The sequence below is a fragment of the Prionailurus bengalensis genome, chromosome B4 (genome assembly GCF_016509475.1).
Source record: "Prionailurus bengalensis isolate Pbe53 chromosome B4, Fcat_Pben_1.1_paternal_pri, whole genome shotgun sequence".
Classification (NCBI taxonomy): domain Eukaryota; kingdom Metazoa; phylum Chordata; class Mammalia; order Carnivora; family Felidae; genus Prionailurus; species Prionailurus bengalensis.
In genome coordinates, this window is record NC_057358.1 from 103,535,281 (window position 1) to 103,555,369 (window position 20,089).

The window sequence follows — 20,089 nt, forward strand, 5'->3', positions numbered from 1 at the left end:
AACCTCAAATGTAGGTTAAGGCTCAGAGGTGTTCATTACTAAAGGTGAGATATTTAACCCAGGTATCTAACTCTAAAACTGATATGACATTGCGCCTCTCATAAAGACCATCCTAAGAAACATCAGAAATAGATGAGAAACAGATGAGAAATGGCTTAATTTCTTTTTTAACTTTATTTAAAAATTTTATATCAGTGAAAGTTTCCTTGATGCTTTGACTGGGGCTGTGCCATTATCATGGTCACCATCACCATCATTGTTGTCATCATCAAATTGAGTGCTTGTTGTTTATCAGGCACTTTGTTAGGTATGCTTTATATCCCTTAATTCTGAGTGACTACTTTTATTCTGTCAATCATAATGTGATGCATATGTTTGTATTTTTTATAAATGAGGAAACTGAGGCTAAGAGAATTTCAGTAGAAATTATATCTTATACAAGATGACAGAGATTTGAACCTGTGTTTCCTTGAGATGAAATCCTGTCCTTGTAACCACTGTGCTTCAGTAGAAAGGCCACTATGTCATCTGGAGGACTCTTATATTTCTTGGCTCTGTGACTTTGTACAAATTCTGATTCTGTTTGGACCTCAAGATCCTCATTTCTACTCTGGGTTTAATAATACCTTCATATTTCATGATGTTGCTTTGGCTGTGTTTTCTAAGACAAGGCTGGTGACTTAGTAATTTTCCCCATCTCTCTGACTTTACTATTTGACTTTTGTCTTTTACTGTATATTAATAATTTTTTATCTTTCTGTACCTGCCTTTTTTATAAGCCACCTCAACTCCATTTGGAAGTAGATGGAATAGTAATAAGTGTATAAAATAAAGCTAAAATATATTATGGGAATTTGGAAGCATAATAAATTAATTCCAGTTAGAAAGGAATATGCATTACAGAAAAACAGAATAAAAAAGGATAGTGAATCAGTGACTCAGATTTAAGTGTACCATTGAGCCGAATTCTAATAAACTTAAATCAATATGTAAGTAGGGACAAATAAAATCTCATGCAAAATTTGAATTTTAGAGATGAAATTATTCCAAAAAATATTAATATTTCTCTCAGTTAAAAAAAGCAATGTAACATGACAATATTTAATAGGAATTAGAAATAGAGTCATGTTACCAATTTGAAGAATAAGCTTCAAGAACCTTCTCAGTTATAATGTTTAAAGGGAAAAGGAGTTTGTGAACTCAAGGCAGGGGCAATAGATAGATCTCCTACTCTATGCAGTGCATAAAATTGTATGTTAAAAATCCCAATTTGAATTAAGTTCATACTGAATTTTGCTATGAGAAAAAAGAAATGTTAAAATCCATATTTTACATAATTTTATTGTGGGAACAGGCTTTCTAGAAAATTGTTTTTTCCCTTCCATTGCAGAGTTGGGGAGACAGATTCAGGATAGATTGCTTGCACAAGATCACACAGTACTAAAACAGACTGGAAAAACCTCTGTATCCAAGTCTCTTCCATAGTGTGACAGTCAAGGTTATTTTGTGTATTCGTTTGTTTTAAGATATCATTCCAGTGCTTAGTGTCTCTCTCTGTGTATCCTAGGACTCTTCCATAGTGTGACAGTCAAGGTTTTGTTGTTTTGTTTTGTTTTTTAAAGATATCATTTCAGTATTTTATTCTCTGTCTCCCTCTGCTCCCTACCTACCCCCTCTCCTCTCTCTCTCTCAAATAAAATAAAAGGGGGGTGGCACCTAGGTGTTGAGCATCCAACTCTTAATTTTGGCTCAGGTCATGATCCCAGGGTTGTAGGATCAAGCCCTGCTTTGGGCTCCACCTGAGTGTGGAGCATACTTCAGATTCTCTCTCTCTCCCCTGCCCCTCTCCTCTGCTTGCACGCTCTCTCTCTCTCTCTCTCTAAAATCGTATTTAAAATATTAGGGACTCCTGGGTGGCTCAGTTGCTTAAGCGTCCAACTTCGACTCAGGTCAAGATCTCACGTTTTGTGGGTTCAAGCCCCACATTGGGCTCTGTGCTGACAGATCAGAGCTTGGAGCCTGCTTCAGATTTTGTATTCCCTCTCTCTCTCTGCCCCTCCCTCCCCCACCCCCTCTCAAAAATAAACTTTAAAAAAAGTTAAAAATTTTTTTAATTAAAAAAAATGATACCATTCCAGTGTCTTATTTCATTGCCCTAGATCCAGACCCACCATCTGATTTGCTGATTTTGGGGCAGGAAGAGAACACAATATATTTGTCTTGGAAACTTCCACAAGGAGGCTTTGAAAAGTTTCAGGTAAAGAACAGTGCTGCTCTCATACAACCTTGATGTTTAGTAGGGTCTTTATTTCACTCTGTTTTTATTCTTTCTTTTACATTAATGGTTTTAAAAACTATTCTATTTTTCATGCAAGATTTTCCTCCAAAGTAATCTTTTCTATTTACTGCTTTAAAAGTACAAGGTTATCATGGGAAGTGGTCAAATATGAATCAAAGTTGATACTTTAAAAGAGTTTGGTTTTCAGAGATGAAAGGACAGTGAATGAAGGAACAGTGGTGCTGGAGGGTAAAGCTTCTGTGACAGCACTGGCCAGAACAAAGATCTGAGCTGTTTAAACTGGGTGATGTGCTATGGGCTCCCTTTCAACCTTATCCTAGAGATTTAGTTGAGTGGAGATTTCTAGCCGAGGGAGTAGGAGAGTTAAGATATACGGAGCAGCCACTTTTCAACTGGGTCTGTTATTATTTGTACTAAATATGTATGTTTTGCTTGTGTTTTGTTGCTAACAATGTAACTTGGCATCACATGGGGAAATGTATTCACCCTGCATCCTACATTGTACGGTTTGCCGAGTCAACTTCCAGGGACAGTAATGTTGCTTTGCATTCTATGGGGCCAACAACTTTTCCATACTTTCTTAGTGGTAGGAAGTGGCAGTTTGAGTTACAAATAACAGAAAACAACCTGAAATAGTTTACGCAATAAAGACGAAAATGTATTAATACAAGAGAGCCTCATGGGGACCAAGGAAAGGGATATAACTGGGTGTTAGGAAGGCCTACAATCAGATATCTTAAGGCTGTGGAGAATCCAGGGATTATTTTCTTTTCTGTCAACTTCTGCTCATCTGCCTTATTATCACTTTTTCTGATGACTGGTTTTCTTTGCTAAGCAATCTGTGTGGTGAGTGAAAGAATGCTGTGTACACTTCCAAGTACAAACGGTGCGTTATCAGCTACAGAGAGACAGACTCCCCTTAAATTCCCATGGGAAGGACTGTGATTATTCCAAATTGGATTAGATACCTCGTACGGTTCCAGTTAACTGTGCTTGTAGGTCCCAAATCATGTAAAAAAAATGGTGGCCACAGGTCTATGGGGGATAGGGGTTATAAACAGAATCATTAGTATTTGGGCAGGTACAACAAAAAATGTTTCCTGTAAGTGAAAAATAATATACTATAAAATGTGATAATTTCTCGACTCAGTGCAATCTAAAAGGAACCAGAGCAATAAAACTACTGGATACTTGATATGAACAGATCAGTACATCTGGGTTTTATGCTTGAGTATGAATTTTTTAACAATTAAGATCAATAAGGGAAATAAAATAATAGTTACTATATGACAGACATAAAAAGAAGCCACATTTATGTATAGTATCTGGGCTAAAGATAAAGAAGTAATGTTATAAATCTATCTTTAATTTTTTTTAAATGTTTATTTATTTTTGACAGAGAGAGAGAGACAGAGCATGAGCGGGGGAGGGGCAGAGGGAGAGGGAGACACAGAATGGGAAGCAGGCTCCAGGCTCCAACCTGTCAGCACAGAGCCCGATGCAGGGCTCGAACTCACCGCGAGATCATGACCTGAGCCGAAGTTGGGATGCTCAACTGACTGAGCCACCTAGGCGCCCTGTAAATCTATCTTTAAGACTTGTATAAAATATAGAGTCTTTTAGTGGTTCTCCACCATTTATCTAATGTACACACGACCTAGTGTGGTCTTCAGAGTCAGACTTTAACAACCTGTCTAATCTATTTTCTCTAGATTGCATATTTCAGCAGAATTGTATTGCCTACCATTATCCACATATTTTGTGTTTTCCTGATTCTATTCTTTGGTCATGTTCTTTGGAATATATTCTCTCCCAATTTTCTTTGACAATTCTTTGAGACCCTGCTCAGATATCATTCCCTGTATGAAAGCTCCCTTGAATTTATCAGCCTCCCTTATTAGAAATTTATCAGCTTCCCTTATTGGAAATTTTAGTGTCATCCTTGACTCCTTTTTCTTTCAGCTCCTTATGTACTTGTTTACTGAATCCTGATGATTCCAACTTAGAATTACTGTGAAAATCCTTTTCTTTTCTGTTTCCATCTACTTTGCCTCATTTCAGGCTCTTACTAATCATTGTTGGCTCCCTTTTGTTCCAAGGAACAGGCTGACACCCGGAACAGTCCTTCTAAATCTGTTGAACCATCATCTCATCACCTTCCCTTATACTCATCTTAAATTCCAGGCTTATATTGTAAATACACTAGCATTTTACTCTTTCTTTCCTTGATAGTACACACCGCTTGAGACTCATCCCTATAAGTTTTTTTTCTTTCTGATATGTTTATTGATGTATTCTTTACTCTCACCATATTTTGGGGGATGGCTTCCCCAGCTAGTTCTCAAAATAATTATTTATTCTCTTCTGTGATTCACCTAACTTTATGTTCATGTCTTTGTCATATCCTTTGTACAATATACTTGTTTTAAAAAAAAGTTTTTTTTATTTGAGTATAGTTGACATATAACATTACATTAGTTTTATGTGTTTACCACTTATTTTGATGTCTGCTTAGAAGCAGACATGATTACCCACCAGGAATTTCTTTGGATGCCAAAGCGTATGACACAAAAGCACTCATTAGTATTTATAACAAATTGAGGAATCCCAGGATGGAATAGGTTCACAGGGGTCATATGAGAACAGGAGCAAATAGAAAGGAAGAGGGGTTGGTTTTCATTTTTTTATTGTGCTTAGAGGGTAGAGCTGGGGCAGGAGCTTCCTGAAGGCACTAGAAGCTGTGAAGGTGGAAAGTTTTCAGCCCTCAGAGGCAAAAGAATCTAAGGCTTTCTTATCTTGGAGGCTGAGATGTAGGGTAGGTTGGGAAGAGGGATAGGGATCTAAAAGTTGTCAGTAGTCAAACAAGAAATGGAGTTTTAAAAAAAAAAGGAAATGGAGTTAGACTCTGTATATTATAATACTTTCATTAATTATAGTTTAAGATTAGAAGTAAAGTAAAAGAGAGTTGTTTTTTTTGTTTGTTAATTTTTTTAATGTTTATTTATTTTAGAGACAGAGCACAAGCAGGGGAGGGGCAGAGAGAGCCAGAGACAGAATCCGAAGCAGGTTGCAGGCTCTGAGCTATCAGCACAGAGCCTAATGCGGGCTTGAGCCCACCAACCATGAGATCATGACCTGAGCCAAAGTTGGACACTCAACCGACTAAGCTACCCGGGTGCCCCTGTTTTGTTTTGTTTTGTTTTGTTTTGTTTTGTTTTGTTTTGTTTTGTTTTGTTTTGTTTTGTTTTAAAGGATAGGAGTGTAGTGCATGCCTTCAGGCTGAGTGGAAAGATTCCTGGAACAATAACAATTTCAATCATTCAACAAATCCAAAAGTCAACATTGAAAAAAACAACTATTTTTTTTAACAACAAATTCCTATCTTTATGGTGCTTACATTCTAGAAGAACTGCAGATATGAGAAAGATAATGACTGGAACAACAGTTCAAAAAAGCTTGGGGGGGAAGGTACTATCAAGTCTAAATCCTCTAAAACTAAAAGGAAAGGGCAGTATGTGTTAAAGGTCTGACTGATTAACCAAGGGAAAAAAATTTTTTTAAGTTGGCTCCACACCCAGCAGGGAGCCCAACATGGGGCTTGAGCTCACAACCCACAGATCAAGACTTGATCTGAGATCCAGAGTTAGACACTTAACCGAATGAGCTACCCAGGTGCCCAAACCAAGGCAAATTTTAAAGTGAGCTATCTTAAATGAAATCTTCAGTCTCAGTCACCAGGTATTGTCAATTCTGTTGCTGCAATATAAATTCCAGTTGGCTCTTAACGGGTTCTCAGAAAACCAAGCCATCTAATAGTTCTCTACTAATGATGGAGTCTGTATGGCATGCAAGGTCATTGCAAGGTCTATGTCATGGAGAACATAAGAAAACTAGTATCTTCTATTTCTCATGATACTAGTAGACATCAACTTCAATCAATTCTATCTTTTTTCAGAAGAATTAAGCTCATAGTGATATACTTATGCAAAATATTCTGGTAATAAATTTTGGAATAGGAGTTCCTTTACAAAACAGAAATCCTTGCTTTGTTTTGCCCAGCATTTGGAGCATTCAAAATATAAAGACATATGGTTTTCAGAGATGAAATATCTCTGAAATATCTCTGAGATATTAGTATGGATGAACTGTGAAATTCATTTGAACACCAAATATTTGTTCTAGTGAGTAATCCTCTGAAACTGTTAGATTGCTGGCTTTCTTTTCATGAGCACTGGGAGTGCAAAAAGATTTATATGCTTTAAAAGAATCTCATAACTGTAATGGAACTGAAGGTATAATCTATTCCAAGCATGAAAGTAAACATTGGCTCACACATTTAAGACCTAAAAGAATTCAATGTGAACTTAGAAAAAATCAAATAGTTGATATAGAACATCAATGGAAGTTTGCCATTTCCTTTCTTACACCTTTCAACTGTCTTTTATGAACTCTGAGTGATGTTGTAGACCAGCTTTGTCCAATAGAAATATAATGGAAGCCATAAATGAGAGCCTTGTGTGCAATTTTAAATTGTCTAATAGAAACATTAAAAAAGTAAAAAGAAACAAGTAAGGGGCAGTCTAGGATGGCAGCATAAAAAGATTCTGAACTTACTTCCTCCTACAGACACATTGAACCCACAGCCACATATGGAATAATTCCCTCTGAAAAAGACCTGAATACTAGATGAACAGCTCCTTTCAAACAGACAATAAAAGGGGCATCTGGGTGGCTTACTCGGTAAAGTATCCGACTTCAGATCGGGTCATGATCTCATGGTTCGTGGATTCGAGCCCTGTGTCGGGCTCTGTGCTGACAGTTCAGAGCCTGGAGCCTGCTTCGGATTCTGTGTGTCTTCCTCTCCCTCTGCCCTTACCCCACTCATGCTCTGTCTCAATCTCTCTCAAAAAAAAGGGGGGCCATATTGAGATGGGTAGGAGAGGCTGAGATTCAGTCTTGCCAAAAACCCCATCCCTCACATAGCAACCCACAATAGGGAGGGATATCACAAATCTGGAACTTCTCCCTGAGAAGCAAAGGTTTCATACCCCACATCAGGCACCCCAGCCCCTAAGATCTGCAGCAGAGAGATGAGCCCCCAAAACATGTGGCTTTGAAAACCAATGAGATTGTAAAGTATTGAGATACTACTTTAAGGGATTGCACACAGATTCACTCTCCTTTTCAAAGCAGCAGTTTGAAAAGCATCTAGCCTATATGTGAAGGAGATTCATTTGCTTATCTTAAAGTTTCTAGTGGAGTGGAAGTGGTCTGTTGGGACTCTGTCTAATGACAGAGGTCCTGGCAGGAGCCATTTTTGTGCTTTTCTCTACCTTGATAGCACTGGTGGGCACTTGTAGTCCCTATATTCTCCCTCTGCCCTGGTAAAACCAGTAGGCATCTCCAGCCCTACATTTGCCTTCTGCTTTGCTAAAGCCATAGGGAATTCTCCTACACAGGGAATGCTCCTTGGGGATCTGGTTCTGGTGGCAAGGGCTGGGAGGGTTGAGTTCCTGGTTTTCATGGGATGGTAACAATTAGAAAGACAGTTTTAGAAGCCCCCACTCCCAACCCCCAGGACACTTCACAGATAGCAGAGTAAAACACACTTCCAGTCTTGCTATGAAAAAGGCCTATTTACTTGTCCTGGACCTTCATCCTGATGGGCACACCTCAGGTTTGCCACACATATAAAGGCTACGGACGTGCTCTCAGAGAACATATGCTGGGGACCACAATCTTTGTCCTTTCCCTTGGCTCACTGAGCTTGCTGGTACCTCACAGAAATGGGCTTTTACACTCATCTGGAGCCCTGAGTTTTACAACTGTGAGTCAGGGGATATTTCCCAGATCACCTGGTCTGGAGGTCAGCATGACTTATGATTGTGATCCCACAGGACTGTATATATTTGCATACATTAAAAGATGCTCCTTGGGGGTCTGCCTTCCTATCAGTTTGAAACTGGGTGATGAGTGAGATCTCTCCCTCTGGAACACTAGCAGGTCTTGGCATATCCTCTTCAACTGGCATCTATCAAGAGTAATCAGGCTTCTTGGACAATCACAAAGGTTTGAAAGATAGCCAAGAGCTAGGGCATAGTTGGACAATAAGGTTTATCTCCTACATGAGGCCTCTCCTTCAAGACTGGAAGAGGTAAATGTTTTACCTAATAACATGGACACAAACACATAAAGACCAGCAAGATGAGAGAACAAAGAAATCTGTTTTAAATGAAAGAACAAGATAAAACCTCAGAAAAAGACCATAATGAAATGGAGATAAGTAATTAACGTGATAAAAGTTAAAAATAATAGTCAACAAAATGGTCACCAAATTTGGAAGAAGAATGGATGAACACAGTGAGAACTTCAATAAGGAGACAGAAAATATAAGAGAGTAGCAAACCAACTCACAGAGCTGAAGAATATAGTAGCTGAGCTAAAAAACAAAACAAAACAAAACACTAGAGGGATTCAACAGTGGACTAGATGAAGCAGAAGAAAAGATCAATGATCTAGAAGACAGGACAGTGGAACTCACTCAGAGCAGCAAAAGAAAAAATAATTTTGAAAAAGGAAGATAAAGGAACTTAAAAGAAAACATCAGGTGGAATAATATTCACATTACAGGGATCCGAGAAGAAGAGAGAAAGAAAGGGGCAGAAAATGTATTTAAAGAAACAATGCTGAAAACTTCCTTAACCTATAGAGGGAAACAGACATCCAGATGCAGGAAGTCCAGATATCAATACTGAGTATAGTATCAGAAAAGGGTGGAACTTGAGATGCACTTTTAGTAGGATTCAGACTTATGGAAAAGAAGTTATGCTACACTAGCAAGGTCACAAAGTCAGGAGTTAGCATTCTATTTGTTATTTCTAAATGTCATTCAATAATAGGGGCCTCCTAATAAATCATTCATTAAAAATTCTATCGTTTCTGGAATGATTCGATTCAGTTCTGTATTCTGTGTAGGTATTCTCTAATGAAAATTCTAAGCATTTATGTTAATTGTAAGACATTCACATTTTTTAACTCTTGTCTGTCTGTCCTATTTCTCATTTCTCAAGACAAATGCCAAAAGGAATGATCTTTATTTGGGGTTAACTGAGGCCATAAAATTATTTGTTGCCAGATGAAATATATAGCCCTACAATTACCTTTTCCTATTTTTGCATGACCACTTTTTTCCCCTGGAGACTGTAAATTGTATGTCTACTAATGAGTGAAACTTATTCTAAGAAATCATGTTAATATTTAGGATTCAGATTATTTTTACCAACCGTATTGTATCACTAATGGTTATCCTAGTCTTTCTCAACCAATGAGATTATTTGTTAAATTTTAATGAATTAAGCAACAGTATCCTGTTTGCTTTGCACAGGGTACTTGCATAATTGGGATCATTTTCCTAATCATTTAAAATTAATCATCCCAGGTCTTCAAACTATGCTTTAAAAGTATAAATAAAGCAAAAATTGCATTTTCTTCAATTGGTTTCTTTTGGACATGTAGTCCACATACTTTGGGAAACAAACAAACCTCTGTCCTTCAAATTGGACTTTAAGATTTTACATTAGATCACTGAAGACGATTTCCTTCTAACCCTTCTTTAATGTCTTACTATAACTCTTTGTGTATTCAAATCTAGCACTCCATTATGATTATATTCTATTACAAGATACTTTCTCTTACCATCCTTTTTCATATCAGAAGTCCTCAGCATTCTCCTCACTCTTCCTGCCTTTCCATATGCCAGACAAGCAAAGTAATTTTCAGTGACACCTTATAAATCAATAAACAATGAAATGCTTCTAGACCTCGTGATTATCTTCTTCCGTAACAAAACACTCTTCCCACAAGGCAGTGATAAACATATCTATCTAGGAAATTTATTTCTCTGATTCCTACCACATGACAATTATTTTCTAAAGCATAATAAAGTTTAAATAATTTATAAAATTAATGTCATTATTTTCATTTAGATATATCCTTCTTTCTGTTTTACAAACATGAAATATAGACTGAAGAAGAGTAAAGATTGTTGTAAATAGTTTTTAATGAATAAAGAACTCTCCAAGGTGTTAGAACCATCAGGTTATTCCACTGAAAATTTCTAAAGGCAATGATAATTCTCAGAGCTTTTATGAATAATTGATAGGCTTAAGTTATGATGAAAGAGGGGCTGGCAAGGAGCATGACATTTATCATGCATTCATCTAACAAAAGAATTGGAGTAAGTTCTGCCTTCCAAACGTCTGTTTTTGTTCTCTCTCTTGCTGATTTTTTTTTTTTTACTCTCCTAACTAACATTGAATGGCTTCCAGTTTGTTTAACAGTCCCCCAATCTGTTTAACTGGCTCTCTCCTGAGGCACATGTGTGAGTTCTCTGGAAGGCTCTGGGGGTTGTCCTCATTGTCCATTTCCTTGATGTGATGAACCCAGTTCTGGCTTGCCTTTTTCTATGCCATTATATCCCATTGCTTTTTGCTGTCAGGGTCTCTGCACAAAGGTCAGCCTTCTTGGATGGGGTCCTGGTAAGATGATTTAAGACTGACTCCTCCTCATGGTTTGTACTTGACTCATGGATTGCCCTGACAAAGAGTGGATATACAGATTACTCCACAGCTCTTTTTCTTTTTTCTTTTTTTTTTCTTTTTCTTTCTTTTTTTTTTTTTTTTGGCGATGTTCTTTCTTTCTAACTTCCTTTTTCTCTAATCAGGTACATGAGCAGGAAGTCTGCTGTCTAAGTACATGTCCGTCCAAGGGGTATTGTTCTTTCTAGTAGGCACCCTCAATTTATGGTAGTGATACATGTTGGTCTCTCATTTATCTGCAGTGTGGAATGCGGGCAGAAGCACCCTATTACCATACCTTGGGCAGTCAGGGAAAAGCCATGGTATTCTCCACTAGGCCAGAAACTTGGGACTCCAATGATTCCTGCTTTCTCCTCTTCCAGTCTTCTGCTTACATGGAGTTGGGGGAGTGTATATGTAATTTTACATGATTTTTTTTTTGTTGTTTTCAGGTGACCAATACAAAAAGTCCAATTCATTATGCAGTACATCTATTATACACATATCCACATATAAGCAGAATATATGCATATATATACACACGTCAAAAATATGTATTTTAAATATTTAATTTATATACATATGTGTACATATGGATGTGTGTATATATATATATTTAAATTGAAAATTAAAAATAATTGAAAATTATTGAAAAAATTGAAAAATTTTCAATTGAAAAATTTAAAATTATTGAAAAATATTGAAAATAATTAAATTTAAAATGAAATATTTTAAATTTCATTTAAATGAAATGAAATTTAAAAATAGTTTGAGACTATTGGCATTTTAGTAGAGAAACTTCCGAGTCTATCCATTATGCATACTACTATGTGAGTCAACTTCCCTAAGTTATTCATCATCAGCTAGTCCCAAATTACTCCTTAGTGAAGACAGGGAGAATCACAACCCTTCCTTGCTGTATTAATGAATGTATGTGAATTAGACTGGTACAGAGTTGGTGCTAAGTAAATTCTTTCTAGACAATTCTTTTTAAGCAATTAAATTTTTCTCTCTCTTTGTCCAGATATCCTATTGTATGACTTCTACAAAGGAAAAGATATTTAAAATAATTGTTTATGGCAACAAAGCCAAAGTAAAGAATTTGACTCCAGGTGTGGACTACATGTGCGAGGTAAAGACAGTTAAAGGCAGAGATTACAGTGTATCTGTAATGGAGAAAGTGGCTACAAGTAAGATTATATCATAAATTCTTTATTGTTTTATGAGAACTTATTTTAGCTTAACATAATAAAGCTATTTTATTTTATTTTTTATTTATTTTTTAAAGCCTTTTTAAAAATATAATTTGTTGTCAAATTGGCTCACATATAGTGTGTAAGGTGTGCTCTTGGGTTTGGGGTAGATTCCTGTGGCTCTTTGCTTACATACAACATCCAGTGCTCATCCCCACAAGTGCCCTCCTCAATGGCCATCACCAATTTTCTTCTCTACCCCAGCCCCCCACTCACCCTCAGTTTGTTCTCTGTATTTAAGAGTCTCGTGGTTTGCCTCCCTCCCTCTCTGTAACAATTTTTCCCCCTTCCCTTCCTCCATGGTCTTCTGTGAAGTTTCTCAAGATCCACCTATGAATGAAAACATGGTATCTGTCCTTCTCTGACTGACATTTCACTCAGCATAATACCTTCCAGTTCCATCCACATTGCTACAAATGGCATGATAAAGCTCTTTTAAAACAAAGCCTGTGGGTGCCTTGGTGACTCAGTTAAGTGACTCAGTCAGTTTAGCGTCTGACTCTTGATTTCAGCTCAGGCCATGATCTTACAGTTCGGGGATCGAGCCTGGTGTTGGGCTTTTTGCTGACAGCTCAGAGCCTGCTTGCAATTCTCTCTCCCTCTCTCTCTACCCCTCCCCCACTTACATGTGTGCGAGTGTAAGAGAGTGCAAGTGCATCTCTCTCTCTAAATGAATAAATAATAAACTTAAAAAATCCATTAAGCCTGATAATAATAATTGTATCTATAAAAATATTATTAAGAGAATTCTCAAAAAATACATGAACTCAAAAAAAAATCTTTGTATGTCTAAATGTATTGGGAACTACCTAGAGGTGTTTTTTTAATACTCTGAAGCCAACATATATACATATATGTAAGTGTGTGTATGTATTGTTTGTCACATATATGAGTATACATGTATGTATATGTGTGCATATATATGCACATATATACACACATATGCACATATATACACACATATATGCATATATATACACACACACATATACTGTAGTATGACATAATCATATAAACACAATTCATTTTCTACTGAGGAAGTGGTTTGATAAGCAGAAAACTTTTTTCTTCTGTTCCCTGATGTTTGTAAATTTACTATAAATCAGTTTCATAATGTTTTGGGTGGAATGGAGTAATAGTATCTTACCAATAATTCTTATGAAAGTTTGTGAGGTCTACAGGATCCCCTCTCAGTGGAGACCAAATGGTAGTGCAAGAAACATTACTTCCATCGAAGAATGTATTAAAAATGCAGTAATATAGGAATGCTAAAAACTTTGGTGTAACCAGAAGAACCACATTTGAAAGTGTCTTTGCTTCTGGCCCTCATTCACTCGCTAACTTATGTGTTCTATTTCATTTTTATTCAACATCTAGCTAACTGCATCTAGTTAACTGCTAACAAACCCGTGATTATATTGTAGAAGGATACTTCTTGTTACAAGCATGTAGGAGCAGGGGCGGGGCAGAGAGGGAAGGAGAGAGAAATTCCTCAGGAGGTACCCACAATTCTATAGGAATGACTGTTGGAGTGATTTATGGCCGATTAAGGAAAGACATTTGGGAACTAAAGAGGATATTAATGTGCCACTTAAGTTAAAACTCATGTATATAATGTCCTATTTCTCTGTTTGCAGAGCTGAACGTGGAGGGTGTTATACATGAATAAATTTAAGGGTTATCACATAGATGATTAAATTATATTATTCATGTTTGCTTTTTTACATATATATGTGCAATTTTAATTTACATACAATTTACCTTTTCAATAGAACCATCTAGGATATGTGGCTTAACATTAAAAGCCGTGAATACTACTTCTGCACATTTAATGTGGAATCCAACAGAGACCAACTTCACTCATTACAAGATTTATATATCAAACAGAACATTTGCAGAAGAATATCTTATTTGGGGAGTTATTACAGAGCACACAGTTACAGATCTGTCTCCTGGTGGAATATATAACATCACGGTACATAGAGTGAGAGACAATGTTGAAGGATCTGGCACATTTATCAGAGTTGTTGCAGGTATACAAATTCTTTTTGATATTAAAAAAATTCACATTTGTGTTGCATATTACACTGCTCAAGATAAAACTTCAATGCATTTTTTTTGATGTTTGAAAATTTAAAGTTTATAAAATAAGGGTAAAAAATTCAATTTATTGGGATATTCTTTGGATTTTTGACATATATAAAATGCAAATTGGATAAAACTGTATCTGGCATATAGCTAGTCCTCATGAAATGTAGGTAATATTACACTAGAGTCACATAAAATAGAGGTCCAGTTAGTGAAATTAGGTGGATGATTTGAGGATTATCCATTCTCTTAAAAACTTGTTCATTGTCTTTTGTGTCCTACTATGGGCTATGCACATAAAAAAGCATAGTCTTAGGATGTACAGAGAGTAGAAGGAATGGAAGTATAGAAGCACATATAGTATAAGCTAAATTAATAAGTGAAGCAATGGAAATAAGTTCAAACTTATTCTGGTTGCACAGAAAAGCGAATGATGAGCTCCATGGCATGGATGGAGAAGGTTCTTTGAGCCTGGTAATGACTGTAAAGGATAAGGAGTTTCTTAATCAGACTTGAGAGCATGTGAGGTGTAAGAAAAAGAGGACTCACAGAGAGAGGGAGTGGCCTCTGCAAAATCACAGAGGTGTATATAAATAATGGTGTATTTGAGGAACTATAAGAAATTCAGTATTGTAAGGTTTTGATTTTTTTTTATATGAGAAGAAAAAAATCCTATTCTGAATAATTTAAGGCATCATTTTAAAATGCAAACAAAGCTATGAAACCTATCACTACTTTCAATTTTTGAAAAGAGAACGTCATCACAGCAATAACTCAGAAGATTACTCTCAAGTAGTCTTTAAGGCTGTGGATTCAGCATGATCCAAAGCAGACATATGATGATAACTCAGTCTATGGACATTTGTTATGTGGCTGTTACACATAGTATTTGCTTCTAATCGCTGTTGTGATGCATTGCCCTAAGTTCAGTGGCTTAAACAACAAAAAATCAATTATGTTATAATTCTGTAGGTAATACGTCCAACACAGATCTTACAGTCTAGAATCCAAGGTATTCAGAGGTCTGTGTTCCTTTTTACATGTTCCAGGGGGAAAACTCAATTCTTTGCTCATTTAGGTTGTTTGCAGAATTCAATTCCTTGTGGTTGTAGGACTGAGGTAGTCATTTCCTTGCTGGCTGTCAGCTGAGAATTGATCCCAGCTCTAGAGGATGCTTCATTCCTTGGCTTGTGATCCTCTTCCTCATCTTCAAAGCCAACAAGGAAGGTTGAATTGCACTCATTCTTCAACTCTTATTTTTTCCTGTCACATGTGACTGTTCTCTCTTTCACTTATAAGGGCTTGTGTGTTTATCCTACCTGGATAATCTAGGTTGATTCTAGGTTCATAATCTTATTTCTATGTAAAGTCCTTTTTGCCATGTAACATAACATATTAACAGGTTACAGGGTTTAGCATGTGGGCACCTTGGAGCATCATTATTCTTACAGACTATATACATTATTATTTTCCTAAGTGTGATATGTATGTGACAATGCAAAACAAGCAGTGAGTTTGGAATTCATACACCAGCTTTACTCCTGAATTTGACACTTAACTAATATCGGTCAAGTTACCTAATATCTTTGGCCTTTATGTGTCAGTGTAATTTGTAGTAGATGATCTCTGAGGTTCCTTGTGGCTCTTAGACACTGAATTATACTTTGTACATTTTAAATATTGTTTATATATGGATGCTATACATCTTTACTATTTCTTAAAAAGCACGTATGTTAGATCATGTATTCAATGTCTTTTTCTTCAGTGTGTCATGATAGGCAAAGTATATAATCAAACACATTAAAACTGGACCCACTCAAGACGTTTTAGTCTGTAGCAGAGTTTCTAAAACTCGGCACTAGTGACATTTTGGGCTGGGCAATTATCTCTTGTAGGAATCTGTCCTGCGCATTGTAGGGTGTCTATCTGTCCCACGCATTGTAGGGTGTTTAGCGGCATCCCTGACATCTACCCACTATATACTAGTAGGATCTTCTTAGTCATGATGATCAAATTTCTTTTCCAGAAATTCCCAGAAGTCCAGAAATTGCCAGAAGTTGGCAAAATCACAAGTGGTCTATGGTAAGCACCAACATATGTGGTTGGATGGAAAGATCAAATAGACCACTGAGCAAAGATTGAGAAAATATTTTCCTGATGGAAAGGTAAAGGAGATTGTGCAGTGAGTGTGACAGAGTTTGCTTACCTAGAATTTGCTCTGAGGAAAAAGTAGTAACCAAAGTCATGTCAGTATCAGGGAAGTTTCATGAAAGATATAGACTATCAGCAGTCATTTTAACTAAAGAAGAGAGCACTTTATGAAATAGTAGGAATCTGTATTTCTGGTTGTACAGTGTGGTTTAGGAGATGGTTTTGAGAGGTGGGCAATGGAAGTCACTGTGAGAGGATAGCAGTGATTTGGGAGGTAGGTTGATACGAGGAGATAGAGAAGGGTGGATTCCGCTACCCTACTTTTTATAAAGAGAGTGGTGATAATAGAACAATGCTGGGGGGCCCCATTTCGTGCAAAGTGCTGTTGGCATTAAGAGAGTGCTAAAACTAAGGAATGAAAAAGAGAGAACACGATGGTTTTACTAAGAGATGACCAGGGTTTACATAGAAAGATAGCAGTAATAACAATTACTACTAATCACAGCTTACATTTGCCAAGCTTTTACTATGTTCAGGCCACTCTTCCAAGCACGTTACATGTATTAACTTATTTTATTCTCACAACAATGTGTGGAGTAGCAGTATTATTATCCCCAAATTGACAAGGCCAGTGAGGTACAGAGGGGTTAAGGATTTTGCCTGAAGTCTTATTTAGGTGACAGAGCAAGGATTTAAACCCAGTAATCCAGTTCCAGGGCCTATTACCAGTGCCTGTATTGAAATATGATTATTTTTTAGACTCCTGTGGCACCTAATGTGGTGCTGACTTATTAGAGGATGTTTATTTTATTTATTTTTTTTATATGAAATTTATTGTCAAATTGGTTTCCATACGACACCCAGTGCTCATCCCAACAGGTACCCTCCTCAATGCCCATCACCCACTTTCCCCTCCCTCCCACCCCCTATCAACCCTCAGTTTATTCTCAGTTTAGCGGATGTTTATTTTATTAATAGTTTTTACCTAGCCCATTTCTGAAATAAGAGGAAGCTATAGGCACTTGGTAAATATGTGTTGCCTTGACACAGGGCATACTTAGTTGGAGTCCCTTTAACCTGGGGGCCATTTCAGATAATTGTATTAGACTTAAAAATAAAACTATGGATCACCCTATTGCTTGAATCCTCTATAAGATTTTGATAGATTTATTTAGGATTTCTTGATCTGCTCTTATTTGTAAGCCACTTTGTAGAGGTTAGAGCAGTGCACTTATCATTGAACCTTGAGTTTTGAAGCTGTTGCTTCTAGGTCTAAATCCTGGCTCTGCCATTCACCTGTTATCTTTGAGACCTTGGTAAAATCACCTAAATTCTTTGTTTCTTAGTTTTCTCATTTTTAAATGGCAATAATAATAGTGTTTGCTTATAAATTATGACTGTTACATAGAACAGTGTGTGAAGGTGCTTATCACAGTGCAGAGTGTATCATAAACTCGGTAAGAGTTAGTTATAATTTTGCATGTCTTATACATGAGTACGTCCTCAGTCATAGTATACATTCTGCCCAGCCTAAGATCTAGTCACAGAAGGATTTAAATGTGACCTGCAAAGCTTATTGCAAACAGTGTTGGTATAAACAGTGAAGTATAAATAAAAGTCAATAATAATGGTAATGAAACTTTTTATTATTTTTTAATTTTTTCATATGAAATTTATTGTCAAATTGGTTTCCATGCAACACCCAGTGCTCATCCCAACAGGTGCCCTCCTCAATGCCCATCACCCACTTTCCCTTCCCTCCCATCCCCCATCAACCCTCAGTTTATTCTCAGTTTTTTTTTTAATTTTTTTTTTCAACGTTTATTTATTTTTGGGACAGAGAGAGACAGAGCATGAACAGGGGAGGGGCAGAGAGAGAGGGAGACACAGAATCGGAAACAGGCTCCAGGCTCGGAGCCATCAGCCCAGAGCCTGACGCGGGGCTGGAACTCACGGACCGCGAGATCGTGACCTGGCTGAAGTCAGACGCTTAACCGACTGCGCCACCCAGGCGCCCCTATTCTCAGTTTTTAAGAGTCTCTTATGGTTTGCCTCCCTCCCTCTCTAACTTTTTTTTTCCCCTTCCCCTCCCCCCATGGTCTTCTGTTAAGTTTCTCAGGATACACCTAAGAGTGAAAACATATGGTATCTGTCTTTCTCTATATGACTTATTTCACCTAGCATAACACTCTTCAGTTCCATCCACGTTGCTACAAAAGGCCATATTTCATTCTTTCTCATTGCCACGTAGTACTCCATTGTGTATATAAACCACAATTTCTTTATCCATTCATCAGTTGATGGACATTTAGGCTCTTTCCATAATATGGCTATTGTTGAGAGTGCTGCTATAAACATTGGGGTACAAGTGCCCCTATGCATCAGCACGCCTGTATCCCTTGGGTAATCTTCCTATTTCATTTTAAAGTAGCTGGCTTTTGATTTTCTTGGCACTGTTTGGATAAGTATGTGCAACTCCTATGGATTTTCCAAGGTATATAACACTTTGGTCTCACTTTGTGTATGTATGCTCTTTTGAGTCAGAATTTACTGAGTTCCCTATGTAACTTTCTCTTCCATTTTGAATCTCTTCTTACTTTCTTTCTTTTTTTTTTTTTAATTTTTAACGTTTATTTATTTTTGAGACAGAGAGAGACAGAGCATGAATGGGGGAGGGGCAGAGAGAGAGGGAGACACAGAATCGGAAGCAGGCTCCAGGCCCTGAACCATCAGCCCAGAGCCCGACGCGGGGCTCGAACTCATGGACCACGAGATGGTGACCTGAGCTGAAGTCGGACGCTTAACCAACTGAGCCACCCAGGCGCCCCCTTACTTTCTTTCTTAAAGGTTAATGTATCATAGTTTGTGTCAGCATTTTCTTTTTGAAGTCTTTCTAGGTCTTTTGGGCTTTTTCTTTATAGACACCAATCATGAGATTATATTTCTGTTTTCTCTCAAATTCTCAAAATACACTTTTGGTAAATTTACTAAAATGTCAAGAGGAAAAGTTGAGGGATTCTTTAAAGCTATACTGTCCAATATGTAGTGATTAGCAATATATGACTGTTGAGCTTTAAGGTCTGGCTAGTCCAAATTCCTCTTAAGTGCTATAAGTGTGAAAGACATAGGATTTCAAGTGTGAAAGACTTAGTATGCAAAACAGGGAACTAGCTCATTAATAATTTTATATTGACTATATGTGAAATGATATGTTTGATGTATTGGGTTAAATAAAATGTATTATTGAATTAATTTTACATATTTCTTTTACATTTTTAATTTTTTTGGACAATGCTGCTTTATGGAATCACAAGATAGTTAAGCATATTTAAGTCTCTGAGGTATCCTGCAATAATGAAAGCTATTTAACTTAGAAAAGAAGTGATTGGCAAAGTGGTTTAATCACAGAACATGTATTAAACTCTAAGGATTTAGGATTCTGAGGATTAACTTGGGAAATTCTGGTCTAAAAAAATATGTAACTAAGCCTAGAATTATTTGCTATCCCTAATTAAATTGACACAATGTGATATTCTCCAGTCACATCCATCTCACAGTTTGATTTTTATCGGTTAGTAGCAAACAATTAGGCTGAGAGTAATATTTTTGCTTCATATTTTCCCACCTTTTGAGAGGTTATATTCCATGAGGTATAAATTATATTTATTATGGTGTTTACTTTCAGTTAATTGAATTTTCCAGCTCATATCGGAGAATCTGCA

The 20,089-nt window shown here is 36.9% G+C and overlaps 1 protein-coding gene across 1 annotated transcript in view; it reads left to right on the forward strand.

Annotated features, from left to right (window-relative positions):
• The first annotated feature begins 237 nt into the window (after positions 1 to 237).
• The window catches only part of PTPRQ (protein tyrosine phosphatase receptor type Q), a 238,357-nt gene continuing 218,505 nt past the window's right edge, over positions 238 to 20,089 (forward strand). The window contains 3 exon segments of the mRNA XM_043564288.1: positions 238 to 307; positions 2,160 to 2,257; positions 11,900 to 12,065. Of these exon segments, the coding sequence (XP_043420223.1) occupies positions 238 to 307; positions 2,160 to 2,257; positions 11,900 to 12,065 (334 nt within the window).